General features: G+C 32.1%; 4 protein-coding genes across 4 annotated transcripts; 2 read left to right on the top strand and 2 right to left on the bottom strand.

Moving 5' to 3' along the window:
* The first annotated feature begins 942 nt into the window (after positions 1-942).
* Positions 943-3,716, top strand: LOC123715918 (pancreatic lipase-related protein 2-like). Its single transcript, XM_045671288.1, has 5 exons — positions 943-1,034; positions 1,411-1,609; positions 2,101-2,495; positions 2,579-2,912; positions 3,136-3,716. The coding sequence occupies exons 1-5, from the start codon at positions 998-1,000 to the stop codon at positions 3,179-3,181; spliced, it is 1,011 nt and encodes a 336-aa protein (XP_045527244.1). The 5' UTR covers positions 943-997; the 3' UTR covers positions 3,182-3,716.
* Positions 3,717-3,807: 91 nt separating this feature from the next.
* On the top strand, positions 3,808-7,306 carry LOC123715920 (endothelial lipase-like). Its single transcript, XM_045671291.1, has 6 exons — positions 3,808-4,138; positions 4,346-4,529; positions 4,825-4,973; positions 5,343-5,588; positions 6,135-6,465; positions 7,049-7,306. The coding sequence occupies exons 1-6, from the start codon at positions 4,102-4,104 to the stop codon at positions 7,092-7,094; spliced, it is 993 nt and encodes a 330-aa protein (XP_045527247.1). The 5' UTR covers positions 3,808-4,101; the 3' UTR covers positions 7,095-7,306.
* A 232-nt stretch (positions 7,307-7,538) lies between these two features.
* Positions 7,539-13,288, bottom strand: LOC123716459 (sodium-coupled monocarboxylate transporter 2-like). The gene is made up of 11 exons (XM_045672222.1): positions 13,172-13,288; positions 12,466-12,531; positions 12,344-12,395; positions 11,971-12,038; positions 11,651-11,805; positions 10,687-10,827; positions 10,353-10,571; positions 9,798-9,937; positions 9,516-9,643; positions 9,164-9,330; positions 7,539-7,805 (listed from the first exon to the last, which is right to left on the bottom strand). The coding sequence occupies exons 1-11, from the start codon at positions 13,286-13,288 to the stop codon at positions 7,613-7,615; spliced, it is 1,446 nt and encodes a 481-aa protein (XP_045528178.1). The 3' UTR covers positions 7,539-7,612.
* Positions 13,289-13,473: 185 nt separating this feature from the next.
* Positions 13,474-20,240, bottom strand: LOC123715916 (sodium-coupled monocarboxylate transporter 1-like). Its single transcript, XM_045671286.1, has 14 exons — positions 19,979-20,240; positions 19,474-19,633; positions 19,338-19,403; positions 18,785-18,836; positions 18,650-18,717; positions 17,857-18,011; positions 17,396-17,536; positions 16,828-16,936; positions 16,113-16,222; positions 15,528-15,670; positions 14,996-15,123; positions 14,287-14,456; positions 13,898-14,123; positions 13,474-13,674 (listed from the first exon to the last, which is right to left on the bottom strand). Exons 1-14 carry the CDS (start codon positions 20,182-20,184, stop codon positions 13,591-13,593), a joined length of 1,818 nt encoding a protein of 605 aa, XP_045527242.1. The 5' UTR covers positions 20,185-20,240; the 3' UTR covers positions 13,474-13,590.
* Positions 20,241-20,366: the final 126 nt, after the last annotated feature.

Raw genomic sequence — 20,366 nt, 5'->3', positions numbered from 1 at the left:
ATTATAATAACTACGATCGAAGTATTTGTTTTAAACGAAATTAATTTTTCTACATCGTCTTTAACGTTATAAGCAGCACGCATTCTGTCAATGTTATGTCAAATGCCATAAGCCTACATCAAAAAAAAAATGAAATGTAAAAGCGCAGAAAAGTACGGGCGTAAAAAGGCGTAGCTTCTTTCTATGCACAGAAAGAAATTTGCTATCGTAATAAAAGTCAGGATTACTTAATATGGTGGTTAGGTATTCTTAAATGTTCTAATTTTTCGCGCGATTTTCTTAATTTTTTCTTTCATAAGATCATTCTTCTAACAAAAACAAACACAAAAAAAGAAATAGAGAAATTGGTCCAGCCGTTCCACGCATGATGCCGTGTCCAAGGAAAATATCGATTCATTTTTTTCGCGCAATTTTAATTTATTCTTACATAAGAACCTTCTCCTGACAATAACAAACACAACAAAAAAAGAATTAGCAAAATCGGAGCCCAGGAGAAATAGGGATTTATTATTATATTAAATATTAAAAAAGATATATAAAGATGTATTGGCGCCAAAATGAGAAAACCCAATGACAAAACAATCATATAAAAATGACAGATTCCAAATTTAAATGTAATATTTTGTTTATTTTTAATTGTAACAGTATTTTTGGCCAGACTATGTACGGATAAGAATATTCCGCCCACCAATAGAGCTTTTATTATTTTTATTAAAGCTTTACGGGCTTAGTTTTGATTTTGATGAATGTATAAATCCTATGACGTACGGCGTTGCTACGTCAATAAAAATGAACTAGGAATTAATTAGAAAATAAATTATTATTCAAATAGTGACAAACAACATTTTATCAGCCACGATAATTTAAGTTATAATTGACCTTGCCTTTTGCGTCAAAGCATTTTTGGAAAACAGCGACATCAATTGATTATCTCAATACGATAAAAAATATTCTGCAATAAAAACAAGTTCCTATACAGTTAGTTTTAGTGATCAACATGGAGCTCTTCATACTACTGAGTTTCTTTGTATCATGTAAGTATACCTTTAGTAAAAGTACGACAAACAAATAAGTAATCTGTAAATGTCAGACATTTTTCGCATGCGATATTCATTTATAAACATGGTCGAATAAAAGTTAAACGACTGGATTTCTTGCCGTGATCCTATCACACCGTGTTCTAGTACATGCCTGTAAATTGCACGTCTATAACAGTTAAATCCAAAGCGAATTAAGAAAATAGGCAAATACAATTAGTAATAATAGTTATAATTAAAATGTGTTAGTCAAATAAATAGGAAACTCTTTTCAGGTTTTCTTTACATTTTCGGTATTTGTTTTGAACTGAGCTTACATCAAACTTTAATATTATCCTATTAAGGTTTCTAATGTTACTAAATTTGTTACCAGTGTGTGTTGGTGGCCCAAAACCTAGTTCAGACTATATTCCAATTATACCCGGAGACAACAGTCATTACGTAGAGGGAGTGAGCCGGTATGTGTGGATACCAGATGGAGATGATGTACCACATCTAGTTGATCTTCACGCGAAAACTGAAAATTTTGCCTCTAAAAGTGGTGCTCAAAACGAATACTGGCTTTATACTAGGTAAGGTTGATTAATATAAATACGTATACTATTCATATATATACATAAATCTAAATCGTTTTACTGATCATTTGGTATTCTTCAAATCAACAATTAAAGTTTATAAATCTATTCAGTTATTATATATATAAAAAGGTCTTATATATTTTCACATGTTTATAGTTATTTAAAATAATACAATATTTTATTATTTCACAATTTGGTTATGAAATTGATGATGAAATATCAATCAAGTATACATTGCATTGAGTCTTTGAGTACATCCCTATTATTTAAAAAGAAAAGAAGGTTTTGTCAACATTGTAACGATGTTCAGTTCTCTTTAGAACAGATTTTTTTATTCTGTTTAGATTGCTAAATTAGTTAAGTTAATTTTCGTTAAAATTTGTATAAAGATAAGTTTCGTTTGATAAATATATTCTATTAAATTGCCCTACTTTAAGCTTTGTTCAATATGTAAAATATTCATAGATCAAAAAATTTCATTGCAGGCGTAATCCCAACAATCACCAGGTTTTAAGGAACAACAATGCAAATTCCGTACGAAACTCGAACTACAACCCAAACCTACCAACAGCTGTTATTGCACACGGATGGAACGGTGACGGAAATTCTAAAGTGAACACCTATGTCCGGGATGCTCTTCTTCATATTGGCGAATACAATGTCATTGCTCTGGATTGGCGTAGAGGTGCAAGTGGGTTGTATTCATCTAGTGTACGCGCGGTTCCTGACGCTGGAGAACATCTTGCTTTCTTTTTAAGCTGGTTGATCTCGAATTTTGGTGGTAATTGGAACAACGTCCACCTTATTGGCTACAGCTTGGGAGCTCATGTTGTTGGAAATGCTGGTCGTACACTCGGCAGACGGGTGGCACGAATTTCTGGTAAGGCGAGAGGCTGTTATCGTTAATTGACCAATGATTTTTGTAGAAACATTTTGGTAATAAAAACACATATATACCAACAGGTCTGGACCCGGCTGGACCTCAATTTGGTAGAAGCCCGCAAGCCTTAAACGCACAGGACGCTACCTATGTAGAGTGCATACATACTGACGGTGGTACGATGGGTATCTTCGACCCTATATGTCAGACTAACTTCTACCCTAATGGCGGCAACAACCCACAGCCTGGCTGTTGGATTAACACTTGTTCTCACAGCCGCAGCTATCAACTATATGCTGCAACTGTACGATACGACCGCTTTATCGGTAGACAGTGTGCAAATCTTGATGAAGCTCGCAGGAATAGATGTGGTGGTGCCCAAATGCGTATGGGCAACGCTAATTTGAATAAAAGAGGGTACGTTAACACAATATTTACCTTAGATTATAAGATCAACCAGATGTGTCAAAATATATACCATAATACAATCAAATCACAAGTGTGTACAATTCATAGGTCCTGGAATTCACGTAAAACCAAGTTTTTTTTTTGGTAAAATCATAGGAAACACTTAAAACGGTTGTAGCTTTTATTTTAATTATAAGCCTATTTACATAACAGCTTACTTTTAATATTCCAGATTTGGACTGTACGGACTATCGACTGGTGGCGAATGGCCGTACTAAAAACCTACGACTGAACACATTTTTTAAATCTACGCAACCTATAGAAAAACTTTCTTTCTAACCATAGAGATCTGTATTATATTTATATATATATATATATATATATATAACTTTTCATATATATATAGCATGGTTATATAACTGTCTCGTTTAAATCGATAAACAGTTGTATTGAACATTATACACTTACAGTACACAAATAAATAAAAATATAGAAACAATATACACATATATATCTTAACACAATCATAGATTATAATTTAAACATTATAATCTATGATTGATGAAATTATGATCATTAATTATTATATAATTCTAGTTATTAATGATTACTAATCTGATTGGTAGTTTTATTATTAATGACGGCAGAATTATTTATATCTTTTAATAAAAAATCAAAGTTCAAATTAAGATAAAAAAATATTAAAATATATTTAATTTATTTAATAAAGGTAGATTTTTGGTATGTGTGTTTATGGGCTGGATGGCTGCCCTTTTTGAGCGTCCCGCAGGCTCATATGCCTCCGTATTACATTAAAAAAAATACAGAACGGCAGCTAGCCATGGGCAATTATCATTTACAATCTTCCTCTAATCTAAGAAATATTACACATATATACTTATATTATTATATTATACTTCTAAGGTATGATATATTATGTCATTAAATATGTATTTTCCTAAATTAAATAATATTTAAACAAATCTTTCGTTTCTAGGCCTTGAAATGTAAAGATTAAATTGTCTAATCTACATTAAATATTATATACTGCAAGATTGGAACAATTAAATCTTAACCTAAAACAATTCATAGTTCTGATAAACTGATAAATATTTAATTGTTGTTTGTAAGTACTACGTATTAGTTATTAAGAGATCTTGAAACAGTACAAGTGATTAATATTAAAATATTCTTCAATATGAAATTGATTCTCATGATATTTGGAATAACATCAGGCAAGTTAAACAATTTTAGAATTACTATTATTTACCAATTTAAAAAAATCGTTTGTATTAAATAATACAAAGAATAAAATTTATTATTAATATTATATAATTTAATGCTTAAACGTGATAAGATTAACACGATCAAAGCATTTATAATATTAAAAAAAAACTAATATTGCAACAACATAAATACTTTTAAAAATTCCATTAATTTAGTTTGTAACGGAGCCACTTTAAGAAGTCCCAATGAATATTATCGAGATGGAGACAGATATTTTTATTTTCCTGGAGATGGAGATAATATGCTTCATTTAGTAGATATTATGGAGCCGATAGATTATAATATACTTTATCAAATTAGGAAGAATCCTATGACGCATCGTTACTGGTTGTTTTCTAGGTAAGACTTTTAAAGAGAATTCGCCTGTTTATCAATACTTTACTAAAGTATATTACATAATAAAACTCCGTATGAGATCTTAAAAGCTTTTGAAGAATCCCAAATCAATTTCTGTTCAAGTACATTTAGCTCGATATTAAAAAATGAGTCCAATTAAGTAAACAAGAACATTAGTTAACACACAGAGTTTAGTTGGCTATTGCGATATTATTCTTCAATTTATTATACTTAGTAGTAGGGAATCATACACTTCATACACTCTCATGAAACGTCACAGAATACCCTAATATAACAGGTATAATCCAACAACACCGCAAGTAATCAGTCACGGCACAAAACAGTCAATCCTGAACTCAAACTTTAATAAAGATAAGGACATCGTTTTCCTAGTCCATGGATGGTTTGGCAGTGGAGTTAATAAAATGAATAAAATGCTAACTGACGGTAAGCACTTACTAGAATCGGTAATACAGATTTTAATATTTTCCTACCTTAGTTTAACTATAATAAAATAATAAATTAAATAAAAAAGTTAAGAGTAATTATTGAAATAATTCAAATTTAATTCTGTGTTTTAAGCAAATTACTAAAAATACGCACATTATAAGCTACACTTAGGCACAAAAGGTTGATCAACTACTTGCCTGATAGAAATCTGAGGCCCAGACCTAAAAGGTTGTAGCGCTATATATAGCTATTATTTATAAACATTCAGTTTTTTGGGTCGGTAAAATAATGAAAGAGACATAGAAATATGAATTAAAACTTAAAGTGGATGTTTGTTTAATAATTTTAAAATTAAAATAATTTCAGCATTCCTTCGTAAAAAAGACATAAATATTATCGTTGTGGATTGGAGTGCTCTAGCAACAAGAAATTATATGACGGCAAAAAGAGGAGTGGCTACTATTGGTCAACAGCTGGGAGAGTTTATTAACTGGCTTCATGAGGAATTTAACGTATCATATAACAACATTCATTTAGTTGGATTCAGTTTGGGTGCGCATTTAGTCGGAAATGCTGGGAAGGCCACTCAAGGTCGCGTTAAAAGAATTACAGGTAAAAACACACAATGACACTTTTTATTAATTAAATCTATATTGATTATAAATTGTTATGTTAGTTGTACTCATTTTCGATGTGAAAGGGAAATCTCCTTTTTTCATCCTTAAAAGAATTTGTTTTGAATTCATTTCTTTGCCATTACTAGAGAAATAGCTATAGGTACTTTAAATGTACTCTTAATATAACCTTTTTTTAAGATTTTTATGTTACTGATTATTAAATTAATAATATATTTAAAAATACTTAAAAGAAGCATGAAAATTTAAATTAGAGAGAAGATTTCTTTTCTTTTGCTAATAAAGTCAAAGTCAAAAATCATTTATTCATATAGGTAACACAATGTCCACTTATGAACGTTAAAACAAGAAATATACATTAAATGTATAGAATATACAGTTATTTAGAATAGGCAGTCATTTTTAACATTTACTGCCTATTATCAAATTAAGGGCGTAGAACGGAAGAGAAGAACTGGCAATAAACTCTCCGCCACACTTTAATCGCCAAGTTTTTTTGTTTTACACTATTAACACTATCCAGGTTTAGATCCAGCCGGTCCCTTATGGAAACATGACAAGAATCGTCTAAATAAAACAGACAGCCAGTATGTGGAAATAATACACACAAACACAGCACTGTATGGGTTTTCCGAGCTTTGTGGGCACGCAGACTTCTTTCCCAATGGAGGTGATATAATGCCTGGATGTTGGTTCAATGTTTGCTCACACAGCAAAGGATATGAATATATGGCAGCAACAATTTTATATAATCACCTAGTCGCCAGAGAATGCTTTACATTGAAAAATGTGGAAGACGACAAATGCTTTGGAGATATGTATCCCATGGGAAATGGTGTTTTGACTAAGTCAAGGTAATATTTAAGAGCTTTTTTGTTTCAACATTAAAATGAATTACATTATTTAAAACCAAAAATCGTGATACTTGTTTCATACAGTAAATGTAATAAAATTTTATTGTTTACATTCCACTAAGATATTATTTATTTAACTTTTTTAATACGGACAGTTGTTTCTTACACAAAAATGGTTTTCCCATTTGCATGAGATTTCAAAAAAAAAATTTGGTACTAAATTTATTGAGTGACTTATTAAAATGTTATAACTTAAAAAATTTAATAGAATAACACTAGAAATGGTATCGCGTATAAACACAATCGCTCGCTTTTGCTTTTTTTTATGTACCTAATAAAAGGCAAACGGGTACATCTAATGTTAAGTGATACCCATGGACTTACATTGATAGAAGGCTCGCAGAAGGTACGCTCTTTTCTTGAAGGACTCTAAGTCGAATTGGTTCGGAAATACTTCGTGGGCACCTGGTTCCACATAGTGGTGGTGCGCAGCAATAACTGCCTCAAAAAAGTACTTTAGTTCAAACTTACTCTATAATTATGACGCTATTATATAAGTATAAAACTATGTTTTTTGTTCCAGATCAGGCATATTTCGAGTAAATACTGGCAACTATTTTCCTTTTTAAACATATTGATATAATATAATAAATTTGTAAATAATACAATATTCCTTAAGTCTAGGATAACAATAAAAAAAACATACCAAATTCTCATACTTTATTTATGTTTGTCATGTTCAAATCCGGTACCTAAAAATATTAAAGTTATTATTAAATAACTTTACAGAAATTAAAAGCAGACCTATCATGCTTCCGTTTTCATGTAGCATTGCTTCTTTTTACTATATATTATTTATAGTTAACTCCATATCCTTAACTATAAATCCGACAGTGTCTATCCGGGACCGATGGTTGATCACCTACTTATCTATAAAGGAATACGAAAAAGACGTGGCTGGTGATATATACTCCATGCCTCATACCGGAAACGGAACTTCGAGTATGTGTCTATCATATTAAGAATATAGATAAACTAGGTAAACACTTTTAGTGTTTCAACCAAATCAATTGCTTCGCAAGAAATCGAAAGCATTGGTATAGTTTTAGACTTTAAATTCTAAATTTTCGTGTAAACATACATTTAATTAAATAAATTTAAATTTACATACACATCTTTTGTTTGTGATCCATTTTCTTAGCACGGGAGAGAATAGTTTTTCATCTGTCTCGTAAACAGTGTGTTCCCTTAAACTTAGCAAAGATCCTACTATAATGGTTACAGTACACCCTAAAGCTGTCAGCCATAAGTGAGATAGACTGTATATGTAAGGAACGTCTCTGAAAAAACAGGACAACTGAAATAAATATAATATGTTTTTGATAACTTAAAGGATCTATAAATAATGTAAATCTGTTTTGGTGATTCTTTTTCCTATTGATAGAGTTTATACAAACAATAACCCAGGGTGACAACTTAATGATGCAAAGAGTCGCCTATAACTTCCATTACCGACCTCGATACCGATCCTCACGCTTTGTATACAGTCTTGATGTATCTTAATATTCGTCCCAACTAAAGCGTATAAATTGGGATCGCTATTGGGAGTTACGTAGTTTTAGTAGAAACATCCTGCCAAATCATGATATCAATAACTAGTATTTGTTTCCTTTGGAGTAGAGACTCTTGGGCCGTGGGGTTCAAATGCACAGGCGCTAATTAATGATTTACTTTGGAGCCCGGTAAATAGTCCCGGTGAACCCAGAGCCGGTGCTTTCGTCGCTTAACGAATAAGTATCGCAATACAGCGAGGAAATGCTGCCAGCGGTAAAGGTACACACCAACCTTTTTAAACTTGTTTTAATTTTATTTATATTAATTTTAAACTATTTTTATTTAGATTGTAACTACTGTATATGATTGTTATGTTTAGGTTTATTTAATTTAATTATTTCAACATAATATCATTACAAATATACGTTTTGAGATCAATTTTATCTTATTGATTGATAATGATTACCATTTTATCTCTACTCCTTGACCTAGATAATTTCAAATGTATTACCATTTATATAAGAGTGGAAAATATTGCTACATAAAATGCTTCGTTTATGTATAAATACACAAACTAGCAAATATCATGTACAACTAAAAACAACACTTCAACCAGGAGTTCTATATTCTTAGTGCAGCATTATGCTTCGGGTTGAAAGGCTTAAAACGTATAGTGTTCTGAATATTCATAGTTTAATAAAGTTAAGAGGCAAGAAAAATATAATAAATATAGACAATGACACCCTTCAACTTTTTAAAGGAATAAAAAGTATTTATAATTGGACCGTTTTAACTGAGGAGAACTCTGCCTCTTTTTATCACAGCAAAAATAAAATTTGAAAGAAAGAGACAAATTTCTAAAAGATTAAATTAATATTAATATATACAAGCATATTAAAGCATAGTGACGATGTACGATCTTCTCTAGCTAAATAGTTTACTGAACTCTGAGAGCGACGCATTTGTAAACAGTACTTTAATAGCTAACAGTAATATACGTACTTAGAGAATAGAAAGAGAAGATAGAGAATATAAAGTATATTTAATTATGTAAATACGAAGTTATTATTTTTTGTATAAAAAGCGAGTGATTTTATTTCTGTGTATATGACTAAACGTAAATAATGCTGTAAAAAAATCTTACCCTTGTGTTTTAGTTAAGTTCGATGCAGGTTCAAATTCATAAGTGCAGTTGTATGTAAACCTCTGTTTCTCTTTGAATACAAGTAAACTATGTGCTTGAGCAAGTTGTGATTGTGCAGCGATCCAGCCAGCTGATGCTATGCCAACGAGACCACCAAAGAGGGCACTCTAAAAAATATTCTTACAAACGTCTTGCTTTACAAATATTCGTTGTTTTACTATCACTCTCGTACTTTCAAAAAGTTCGATTTCGATATTTAAGCCTTAAGCGTTTGATTAGTTAATATTTATCGTAATCATTCGCATTTTAATTAAGTGATTCTAAAGACCTGAATATTTTTATCAATACTCACTGTCCCATCAATAAATGGTAAAAATAGTCCCATTAGGAATATCCCAGTTAGAGGTCCCATAGATGCAGAGCATAGCGTCATAGCCAATTGCAGTACAGGACCCAACATTTCCACAACAAACACGAGACCTTCAATACATATATGGTATAATTATGAAAATAACCAGAGGACAATAACCAAAATAACTACAGGACAGGACAGGGTCGCTTCCCTGTCGGAACGCAAATATAAGAACGTAAATACTATTTTATGGTATCATAAAATAGTATACACATCACATACCAACACATACACATCCAAAAATGACTACGACTGATTGAACTAATATCTGCGTTTGGCGTTGGCTGAACTCCTTGAAAAATGGCTTGCAAAAATCTTCCAATACTACAGCTGCCATAGAATTTAGTCCCGTGGATAAAGAACTGTAATAAAATAAAATATTGTAGCATAAATAAAATTTATAACCGAATTCCAATTAATCGTAAACATGGACACGACTGCCCATTGAAGTATAAGAAATGTCGGGACAGTTTTATAGTTTAAAATCCAGAATAATTAATTGTAAATTAAATAAAATTTATAATAATTAATGTTATTTTAAAAATATATTACTTTAATACGTTACTGAATTGATGTTATGTACGTACGTATAAATATATCGATGTTATCAAATTGTGTCAATAGGTAATCTGTGCTTCAAATAAAATAAAATAAAAATACATCTCATTTATTTTCCTTTATAACCAATAAAATACAGATATTAAATCTAATTTTATGGCAAAAATATTTTAATCTCTCTCTTACAGTTTCTGCGAAAAATCTTAAAGTAATTATTACCTGAGGGCTGCACTAAAAACTCCCGCCACGAAAACCCCTGGCATACCTTCCAAATCGCCCAGCACATCCATTACTAATAACGGTAGAAGCTGGTCTTTAGCCAATGCCAATTTGGAGTCTAGAGGATCACAATCATAATATCTAGCATATGCTAGCATACCACTATAGCCACAAAGTAACATAATTAATAAAACACCAAAGAAAAAGCCCCACACAGCCCTGAAACGAAATTATATTGTGAACTGTATATTGTATAATGTAATAAAACATGTTTTAATACTCAATAATTCGGAGTTAAAACTTTTAATACGATTTTATAAAAGACCTCTCTTACTTTTTAGAAGACTTTAAGTCTGATAACGCTAGAAACCTTTGCATCATTGACTGGTTCACAGCAATATTACCAATCCAATGAAACGTGGCCCCTATCGATACAGCGTAGATAGAATGTCTCTCAGTTAAGTCAAAATTTGACCTGAAAGTAAGATATTTATTTGTAAAATAGTTTCTTTCATCTGTCTAAGAAATTAAATTAACACGTCTCCCAATCCTTTCTCAGGGTTATTGTGACTCCATACCTTAGTGCTCTGTGACTTAGTGATTTATGGTCTTTGATAAGTACGAGTGAAAGTGATTCGTGCAAGTAGTGTCTAATTCTTGTTTAGTCGCTTTGTTAAGTAAATTCAGTTGAAGATACCTGTCGATCAGCAAGTATGGACGAACATCGAGAAGCGCGCTTGCAATTGGAAGAAGTACTAAAAGAAATATTAAATGCGGTGCTATCTGAAACCGAAGAAGTTTTGGAAGCTGAACTTGAAAAGAAGAAGAAAAGTATGGGTTGGAAAATGGATTAATAGAAGACCCTTTCATAGTGTTAGCTACCAACTGAAGATACGACGTAATATTACTTTGCTCTCAGGTTGACCAAAGAGTCCTTTAATATACTACTAAACCTCGTTACACCCGTCAAACAGAAATGCGGTACATTTATGAGTCCTGTTTTACCGGTAAAAGTACAATTGCATGCTATTTATATTGGCTAACAGAATTAGTTTGACTGGCACGCTGCGAGTGAGGGCCACGGAACGTTCGAACGCAGTTCGCTCTCGCTCGCAAAAAAAATAAAACACGCTTCTAATCACGTTGCTACACAGCCAACTAATCACCTGCACTAATCAGTCGTTGACCACACTTATTTTCTACTTATCACTAATCACCTGCACTAATCACTAATCAAAGTGAATTCAGGCCTCTAGGACAATTACCACAGTAGGTACTTAATTTTTGGACATACTTACGGAGGAAACTCAATTCTTTTAGTGTTCCAGTTCCTTTGAATGACATTGCCAAAACCTCCAACAATCATAGTGCCCCTGACTATAACTAAAATCATTGCTCCAATCATAACGATAGTTTGAATAACGTCGGTCCAAACTACAGCCTTAAGTCCTCCCTACAAAATAAATATAAGGCTTTAAAACTTATATTTTTTATACACAATTCTAATTGATTCATTTCAACCGACACTGAAAGCGAATTACGAAGATATCGGTCATCATTAGGCACAATTATATAACTCAGGAACTGAATATTGAAATACTTTATTTATAATACCTACCACAGAAGTATAAAAAATGCATACGAGGCAGACAACCGGAGACACTATATGGATATTGACGCCAGTTACTAAAACAAAGATTCGGTTAAATTAAAAAAATATCAGGAAATCTACAGTTTTTTTAGGTTTATGCAGGAGAATTGAGGCCAAAACCCTAACTCTACCCGCAACATTGGGAATGCGCTACCACAGATAAGTTAAATTCAGAATATGTCAAACTATTGAAACCTCCTTGATGACGTTAACTTTTGGATTTTGCCTCTGGTGGAGTGTGTAAGGGGAAGTAGTTTTTTTTTAAATTTAGATATAGGGTTGATCTTATGGATTTGTTGATAAGTATGATAGGGTTATAGAATAAATAAAGATAATTTACCTTGATTAAAAGCCAATGCCGGTACGTAAATTACAATAGGCAGCCACGCCAACTAAAACAAACTTTCATAAAATGGCTGGAAGATTGTACTAAAATTCAGAAGTATAATTTAACCTGATTACCAAATATGTTGTAAATAAAATAGATCCAAATACTCTGATCCTTTTATCAAAACGAAGTTGTAGGTACTGAAAAAAAGATGTACTTTCTTCATAATGCTTATAAAGACACTTATATAGCATGATAAATAAAGTAATAACGGGCTCTTTATACTTATAATAAATTCTTAAAGAAACAAGTCATGTCTCAGAAAATCTTAAATGAATACAAACTCACGTAACTTCTTTCAACCTCTTTACCACGAGTAAAAAATATATTTATTTCTATTCACGAATTTCAAGACGCAATTTCTTTGTCATCGTTTGTCATAGCTTCAAACCTTGTAGTAAAATTACCTCATAAGCAGACGTTAACTTCAAATCATAAAGAACCGGGAGAAATGTATTACTTATAATAATAGACATCATCAGTGTTCCAATAATTGTGAAAAAATATGACGTTCCGAAAACATATAGCTCTGTTGGTATGCCTAAAAGTGAAATTCCTGAAATAAAACTAAAATAATACTAGAATTGGCTTTACAATAATAACAATTTTTGTAATTTCTATTTATTATGTTGTACCTAGCTTAGTAAAGCTACCCACCCAAAGGAAACTAATTTTAATAGCTAACTTATATTTTAACACATAACCTAATGAAATTATTCTAGTTCCGCTTTTGCTAGTTAAAAATCTAAATTAAAATATATTTTGCATGGCCTAACTTACCTCGCAACTAGTGAAAAGCACACAGGTAGTAATTTCATTTTCCTTCCACCCATCAAGTACTCCTGTGGCGTACTTTGTTTCTGTACAAACCCAAAATAAATTCCTATACCACCACATACACTCAATAATAAAACAAACACCCAATAATCTATCCATGAAAAGTGTTGTAAGGAGGCCTTTAAATTCGAAACTTGAAGTTTTTCCATTTTGTTTAATATACACGACTTATTTATAGTCCTACACACTCAACCGTAGTCAATTGAATCGTCACACGAAGCATCCTACATAAGCTAAGGTGGTCCCTTGATTAGACACTTCCTATTTCGTTTTGTCCTTCAATTTATTTATAGACTGTGTATGTATCTTGAAATAAAAATGGCAATATATTGAAAATTTTATTAAACTTAGGTCCTTCGCAACTAAGTTAACGTTAAGTTTGAGCTCATCTCTTCAATCTCCTTTATTGGCTTCATGCTTATTGAAGTTGAGTTTTGTGTTTTTTCCTGAAATTATATAAGTAGTGATTTACAAATGGAATATAGTCTCTCTAGCTATTCCAACGTACTGAGGTCTTTTTTTCTAACACAAAAACCTGCTCTATAACAATAACGCTCTCTCAAACTGTAACCTCTAAAAATCATATCAATTATCATTTTTTTATAACTTCCCTCCCCTTATTTTTGCCTTGACTGGAGAGACTGTGGTATAAAAACAAGTTCTTCATACCTTTTGGCTATCATATGCGCTTATAAAAGGCTCTTCTTTTGGATGTGGAGGGTCCCTGAAGAGCCCTCTTATCTGTGGAGCAAGTAACTTTGGTGCAGGAGGCACATATGCTTTACCTAAGGCTTTGTTTACCCCAGCTACGGCCATACCCACACACATAGTAATTAAGCAGCCCGCTAGTGTATACCACATGTACGATACCTGAAGCACTGGATTAACTTGCACACTGAAAAATAAATTCAAATATTACATTGATTAAATATTCCTTTAAATTTCCGTAAAGTAGTATATTCCATATTTGGGTATAACTTTACGATAATTGTCTTTTGACATATATCATTTAACTTAGTTGTATTGGAATAATTCTAACCGGAGTTTATAGGGCTTACCTTTCCGTAACTTGCACATTGTTAGCATTGAAGGTGTAATTATAAAGGCAGCCATCAACACTAAGAGGTTTGTGTGAGCGGGTTATGTGACCACTAGCAATGGCTAATTGAGCTGATAAACACCACCATGCCATTACTACTAATCCGCTGAGGCCTCCTATTAAAGCACCCTTAAAAGAAGAACGCCTTAAAATGGTCTGAAGTCAGAAAAGTAAAAAAAGGCCCAAGAATTTTTATAAAGTTTATAATTTTTGCTATTAGGAAATACTAGAACAGTGTTTGACTCTCACCGCTGAGGTCGTTCCCCGGCTGTGCACCAATGCACTTTCTTCCTATATGCGCATTTAACATGGAAGGAAAACATCGTAAGGAAACCGGCTTGCCTTAGACCCAAAAAGTCGTCGGGGTGTTTCAGGCACCGAAGGATGATCACCTACTTGCCTATTCGATTAACAAATGATCATGAAACAAATACAGAAATCTGAGGTCCAGACCTAGAAAGGTTGTAGCGCCATTGATTGATTTTTTTATTATGAAATACTAAAAAAACCTATATGTATTGTTCCTTATTCAAAAAAATTAATTAAGGCTTACTGCAGTAATAAATTGCTATACTAAAGCCATATATTACTACGACAAAATTATTGTCAGAAAATGGCAAAAATCTATCTATACATGAACAATTACAGTCTTATATTATATTATTTACCAATCCATCAACCCACGGCATCAATATCCCCAAAGTGAACACTCCAAGTTGTGGACCCATCGTAATCGCTTCCAACGTCATTGTTAATTGAAGGATTGTACCAAGCTTCTCCACGACAAAGGTTAAAGCTAAAAACAAGTAAATTTGGAACTTAAAGTATATATTCTTCTGTCTGTATTATATACAGTGATTGACGTAACTGATAACTTCAATAAGGGTTTCTGTAGGCTTTTGGAGTACGGTCGTACTATAAAATCTAGCTAACAGTTGGGGAGTGATTAGTTGCTGGAGTCGAGCCGATAAATAAATTTACCATTGATTTTATATATTGTTATCAATGCATAAATTAAAAATATCCATTTTTTTTTAAATTCTCACACATAAATCAAGAATGAATAAAAAAAATAAGGAATACACTTAAAATAAACATAACACACGTAAATCTAAAAATGAGAGTAAAAATTCGACTTTATACACGTTAAGAGAGTTATTATATATATTTTTTAATCTTCTTATTTATAAAGTAACTTACCTAAACATAGCACTCCAGTGAAAACAACTACACCTCGTAACAGCCAGTTTGTCTGTGTATCTGTCAGCTGTCTCTTGTAAAACGGCTTATAAAAATCTTCAAGTACCACCGCGGACATCGAGTTAAGACTCGTAGAAAGAGAACTGTAGACATTGCAGAATATTTAATTGCGAGTAATTTGGGTTAATTACTCGCATTTATTTCATAGGCTTTTTGTTAAATGGACTTTATATTATATCTTTTCTGACAATAGTGAATCAAACAAATAAAAAAAAACCTAGTTTGAAATTAACGCAACCACTACTTGGAAACAATAAAAAGTTAAGTAACCCATTATAGCAAAAAATATTTTCGTACATCGTAGAAAAATATAAGTCGTGGTATGATGGTATGAAGTAGTTCGGTTATAATTACATAAACTTATATCCATAGTTATATTCTAAGTAGAACAAATAAATAACGTTATTATTATGTTTTTATTTAAGTTTCGCTCGAATATAGCTCATAGATTCAAAGATAGCTTGGGTCCTTATTATTTATATTTTTAAATCTCTTAAACATATTTTTATATAATTATGTAAAAACCTTAATGCTGCACTAAATATACCAGCAAGAAAGACTCCCGGTAGACCCGGTAAGTCACCAAGAACATCCATTACCAATAGTGGTAGTAGCTGGTCCTTTGCCTTCGCCAGCTGAAAATTTCAGATGAATCACTAAATTATATAGACTGATATAATTTGTAAATTTTACTTTTATTTGATATGAGTAATAAATTGTTGAATAAGAAAAAAGCTTTAAAATAATAAAGTGTATCTATTTACTTTTTAATACAGTTGAATCTCTATAACTCGAATGTCAAGGGAAATGCAAAAAAGGAGTTACCGATGTTTCGACTTAACAAGAACTTCGATTTACATATGACTTATGGTTTAAAATTTTCGACTTATAGAGCGCGATTTCAAAGTGTATTTTCGATTATGTGCAATGAATGTATTCATTCATAGCACCGTGTACAAGGCAAAACCAATACATAAGAAGCCCAAAACCCGACCATTAATTTTGACTTTTATTACTATTATTTCGGGGAATTCCAAGTAAGACGTCATTATATTTTACCAACTACGACTTACGGAGTCTCCTTTTTGAAATCCGAGTAATAGAGTACAAATCTGTATTATCAATACTTGGAATCAATAATAGGAAACTTATTCGAGTCACAAAGTGTAGATTTCAGCGAAAGGAGCGGGTGATTTCGACTTAACGAGGTTATTGAGATTGTAAATGTTATGTTACTCACCTTCGTTTGAAGAGGGTCACAATTGTAAAATCTCGCGTAAATCAATAGTCCACAATATAAACAAAAGCAGTATAGGATTGATATTCCAATACAAAACAAACACACTGACCTGAAATTATTTTAAGTTATATGCAATAAAGATATAAAATGAAACATTTAAAGTAAGCTTTTGCTTTTTTTGTTGCCATTTCAGCTGTAAGTACCAACAGAGATATCAACAATAATCCCTGTGACAGTCCAACTTAGAGTTTTTACGTATATTGAGGTAAATCTCTCAAAATTCGACTTAAAACCTGACTTCAAAAACGTCGGGATCGGTATCGCTACTAACACTTACAAAGATAGACTCACTATACCATTGCCCATAGTACTGGTCTAATGACTCTGCGTATAGGATGACACTGTAGTTCTGCGAAGCGTTTGACACGGTAAAGGAAAGTACGTTTGTTTCTAATATTTGTATGTAAATCTTACAACAAAACACAGACAACTTTTTTCTTAAAACCTTAATACGAAATAATGGTTTGATGATCAGTATGCTTCTTATGGTTATTATAAAAATCCTTACCATTTGGCAGCTCGCAATGTGGGTAATGCGAGATACCGTTGAACCATGGTTTGATTGACAGAGTTGGCTTGAAGCCAGTAGATTACGCCCCCGATGACTAGGTTCCATATTGTATGTCGGGTGGTAGGATCAAAATCCCAGCTAAAATAATACTCATGTCACTCTACTTGTTATATTGAGTTATATATACAACTTTGATACTATCAAAGAAATAAAGGATCTCTAACATTGTGTAAACAGGTAACCTATGGTGATTCTATTTGGATATTAAACTTAAAAAAGGTAATAAACATAAACAACAAACGCAACGCTTCAACCTCAATCCACTGACTCGGCCATTAGGGCGCATCTCCGATGCTAAGATGCCGATGTCCGATTTTAGTTTTTGTTTTAAATTGATATACATATCTCACACATCTTACCCAACAATACCAAACATTTTTACATTAATAGGTGTATACTTAGGTGCTTCGATTCTTCCACTTTCCATATTTCGCTGCCATACGACTCCAAATCCTCCGACATCTAACGTGCCTTTTATAGCAACGAGAGCCATAGCTCCTAACATCACTGTTATTTGTATAACATCTGTCCATACTACCGCTTGTAGACCACCCTAAAAAAATATTATGATATTTATTATGTTTAAAAATCATAATATTATTTTTTAACATGCCATACATTTATCATAATTACATCTGGGACTTACTTCTAAAATTAACCTCGATAAGTACATTTAAAGGTAAGGTACATTTAATGCCGTTTGGGTAAGATTCAGCCTCATTCTTTGTTCAGACTTAGCCCTATTCGTGGCACAAGAATACTATGAATCTTAAGAAAAGGGGACAATGAATACCAAACAATTACGTATTCTCGGCTACTGTATAATTAATGATACAATAAAATAGTATTCAGTGACTCTATATGCATGACTATTATAAAAACTTGTTTTACATCTAACTATATTTTATTATGTAGATAGATAGAAGTTTTTCCGAAGGCTATACACAACTTCTCGACATAAGCCACTTGGGTCTGCGGACCAGTCAGTAGTTAAATTGGTACAGGACTGTACTGGTCTTTTCAATTAGAATAAATAGAGAAAAATACCCCCTTATTCAGATACGTTATTCAGATATTGGCTAATGTTCGGTCTTTATCACTATCCTTTTAACTAGCAACTACCTACTGTGATAAAACATACATTACCTATTGAGGTGATTTATAAATAAGATGTAAATTGTTAATACTTACAGCGCTCGTATAAAAAATGCAAACTAAGCACACAATAGGTGTTATGACGTGTATATTTACTCCGGTCACTGAAAAGAGACCTTACATTACAAAAACCCTTTGTTTTACAGATACCAAATACAACGTTTTGCTCACCTTGATTAAATGCCAAAGCTGGTACATAAATTACTATTGGTAACCAACCAATCTAACCAGGCACATGAAAATAAGAACACGCTATGAGTGAAATACTTCCATATAAAGAAATTTATACCCTCATCTGTTATTTATAATGAAGATGTTCTAAGTCTGATTTGGCTAAAAAGGCAATTATTATTTAAATTTATTGCGACCGATCACGTACGGTAATAATATGTTTACAAGTGTGTGCGCACAAACACAGCTAGAGTGCATTTCCACTATCCCATAACATTCATAATCCAAGCGGAACAGACCGGTGGCAAGAGCGGACGAACACGAGAGCAGGCTCAGAAATACCGTCAACTCGATAACGTCAAGTTTTTTTACTGTAACATTATAATTTTTCCTAAGATAAAATGTGTTGTATCCTAATCTTAAACTCCACCTGGGATACAATTTTGAAATAAATTTTAATATTTAGAATATATTAATTGTTATTATCGAATAGCAGCAATCCTCAACTGTTAACCAGATCATAGACAAAAAAATTAAATTGATTTCAACTCACCATTGCAAACACGAAAAGCACCGAACCAAACAATCTAACTTTGTTGTCAAATCGTAAAGACAAATACTGAAAATAAGACAGAATTGTTACATTTAAGAAAAACCGTATATATATATAAAAGAAAAAAAACACAAACCTCGTAGTTTGACGTCATCTTAAGTTCGTGAAATACTGGTAAGTAAATTTGTGTCATGAAAACTGACATAAGGAATATGCCGATAATAATGTATGAATACTGAGTTCCATACATGTAGACTTCTGTTGGAGATCCTAACAAAGTTATCCCAGATATGAAACTGAAAAAAAATGGTTTCAGGTATTAATAAAGAACGTTCATAAATAAAATAAACTATTAATATCATCGAGGCGTCACAACAAGATGCGAAATATTAATGTCTCTTAGGCATAGCAAAGAAACGTTATTACAAAGAAATGAGGAATATATCAAATGATGTCAATTCTTTATTATAGTAGTTAGTAGAATCCGAAATATTGTCTGTTAAGATTTTTTTGTTAATTTTGATTGTTGCCTCTTTATTAGCCCGCGTAAAGATTTTTGGTAGAACCTTGAAATTTTTCGCAAATTCTTTGTACACATGTAAACAAAGGCTTTATTAATTAAACCAAAATATTATATTTACCTGGCTACAAGAGACATTGAAACAGGCAATACTTTCATGTTCCGTCCTCCGAGGAGGTAATCATTTTGTGTCGTCTGTTTTTTCATAAAACCCCAATACACACCGACAATCGCACTTATGGCTAACATAAACACAAAAACTACGTAATCTACCCACGAAAACTTTTGCATTCTTGTAACCATATCAGATACATATTCCATTTCCATTTTCGGATATCAATAATGTATTCGTTCAGATTCTAGACGTCAAATGGCTAGTAAGTTCGTACAAATTCAATTTGTTACAATGAAAAAATTACGATAACTCGCAATTTAAAAGAGGATGTTGCGAGATCCCCCTTATACAACAATGAATCGGGATCAGACCAAAGCCCCAGAATTAACCTTGA

The sequence above is a fragment of the Pieris brassicae genome, chromosome 11, assembly GCF_905147105.1.
Source record: "Pieris brassicae chromosome 11, ilPieBrab1.1, whole genome shotgun sequence".
In the NCBI taxonomy this organism is placed as follows: domain Eukaryota; kingdom Metazoa; phylum Arthropoda; class Insecta; order Lepidoptera; family Pieridae; genus Pieris; species Pieris brassicae.
Note: the sequence above shows the minus strand (reverse complement) of the source record. Positions and strands in the feature narration are given on the sequence as shown.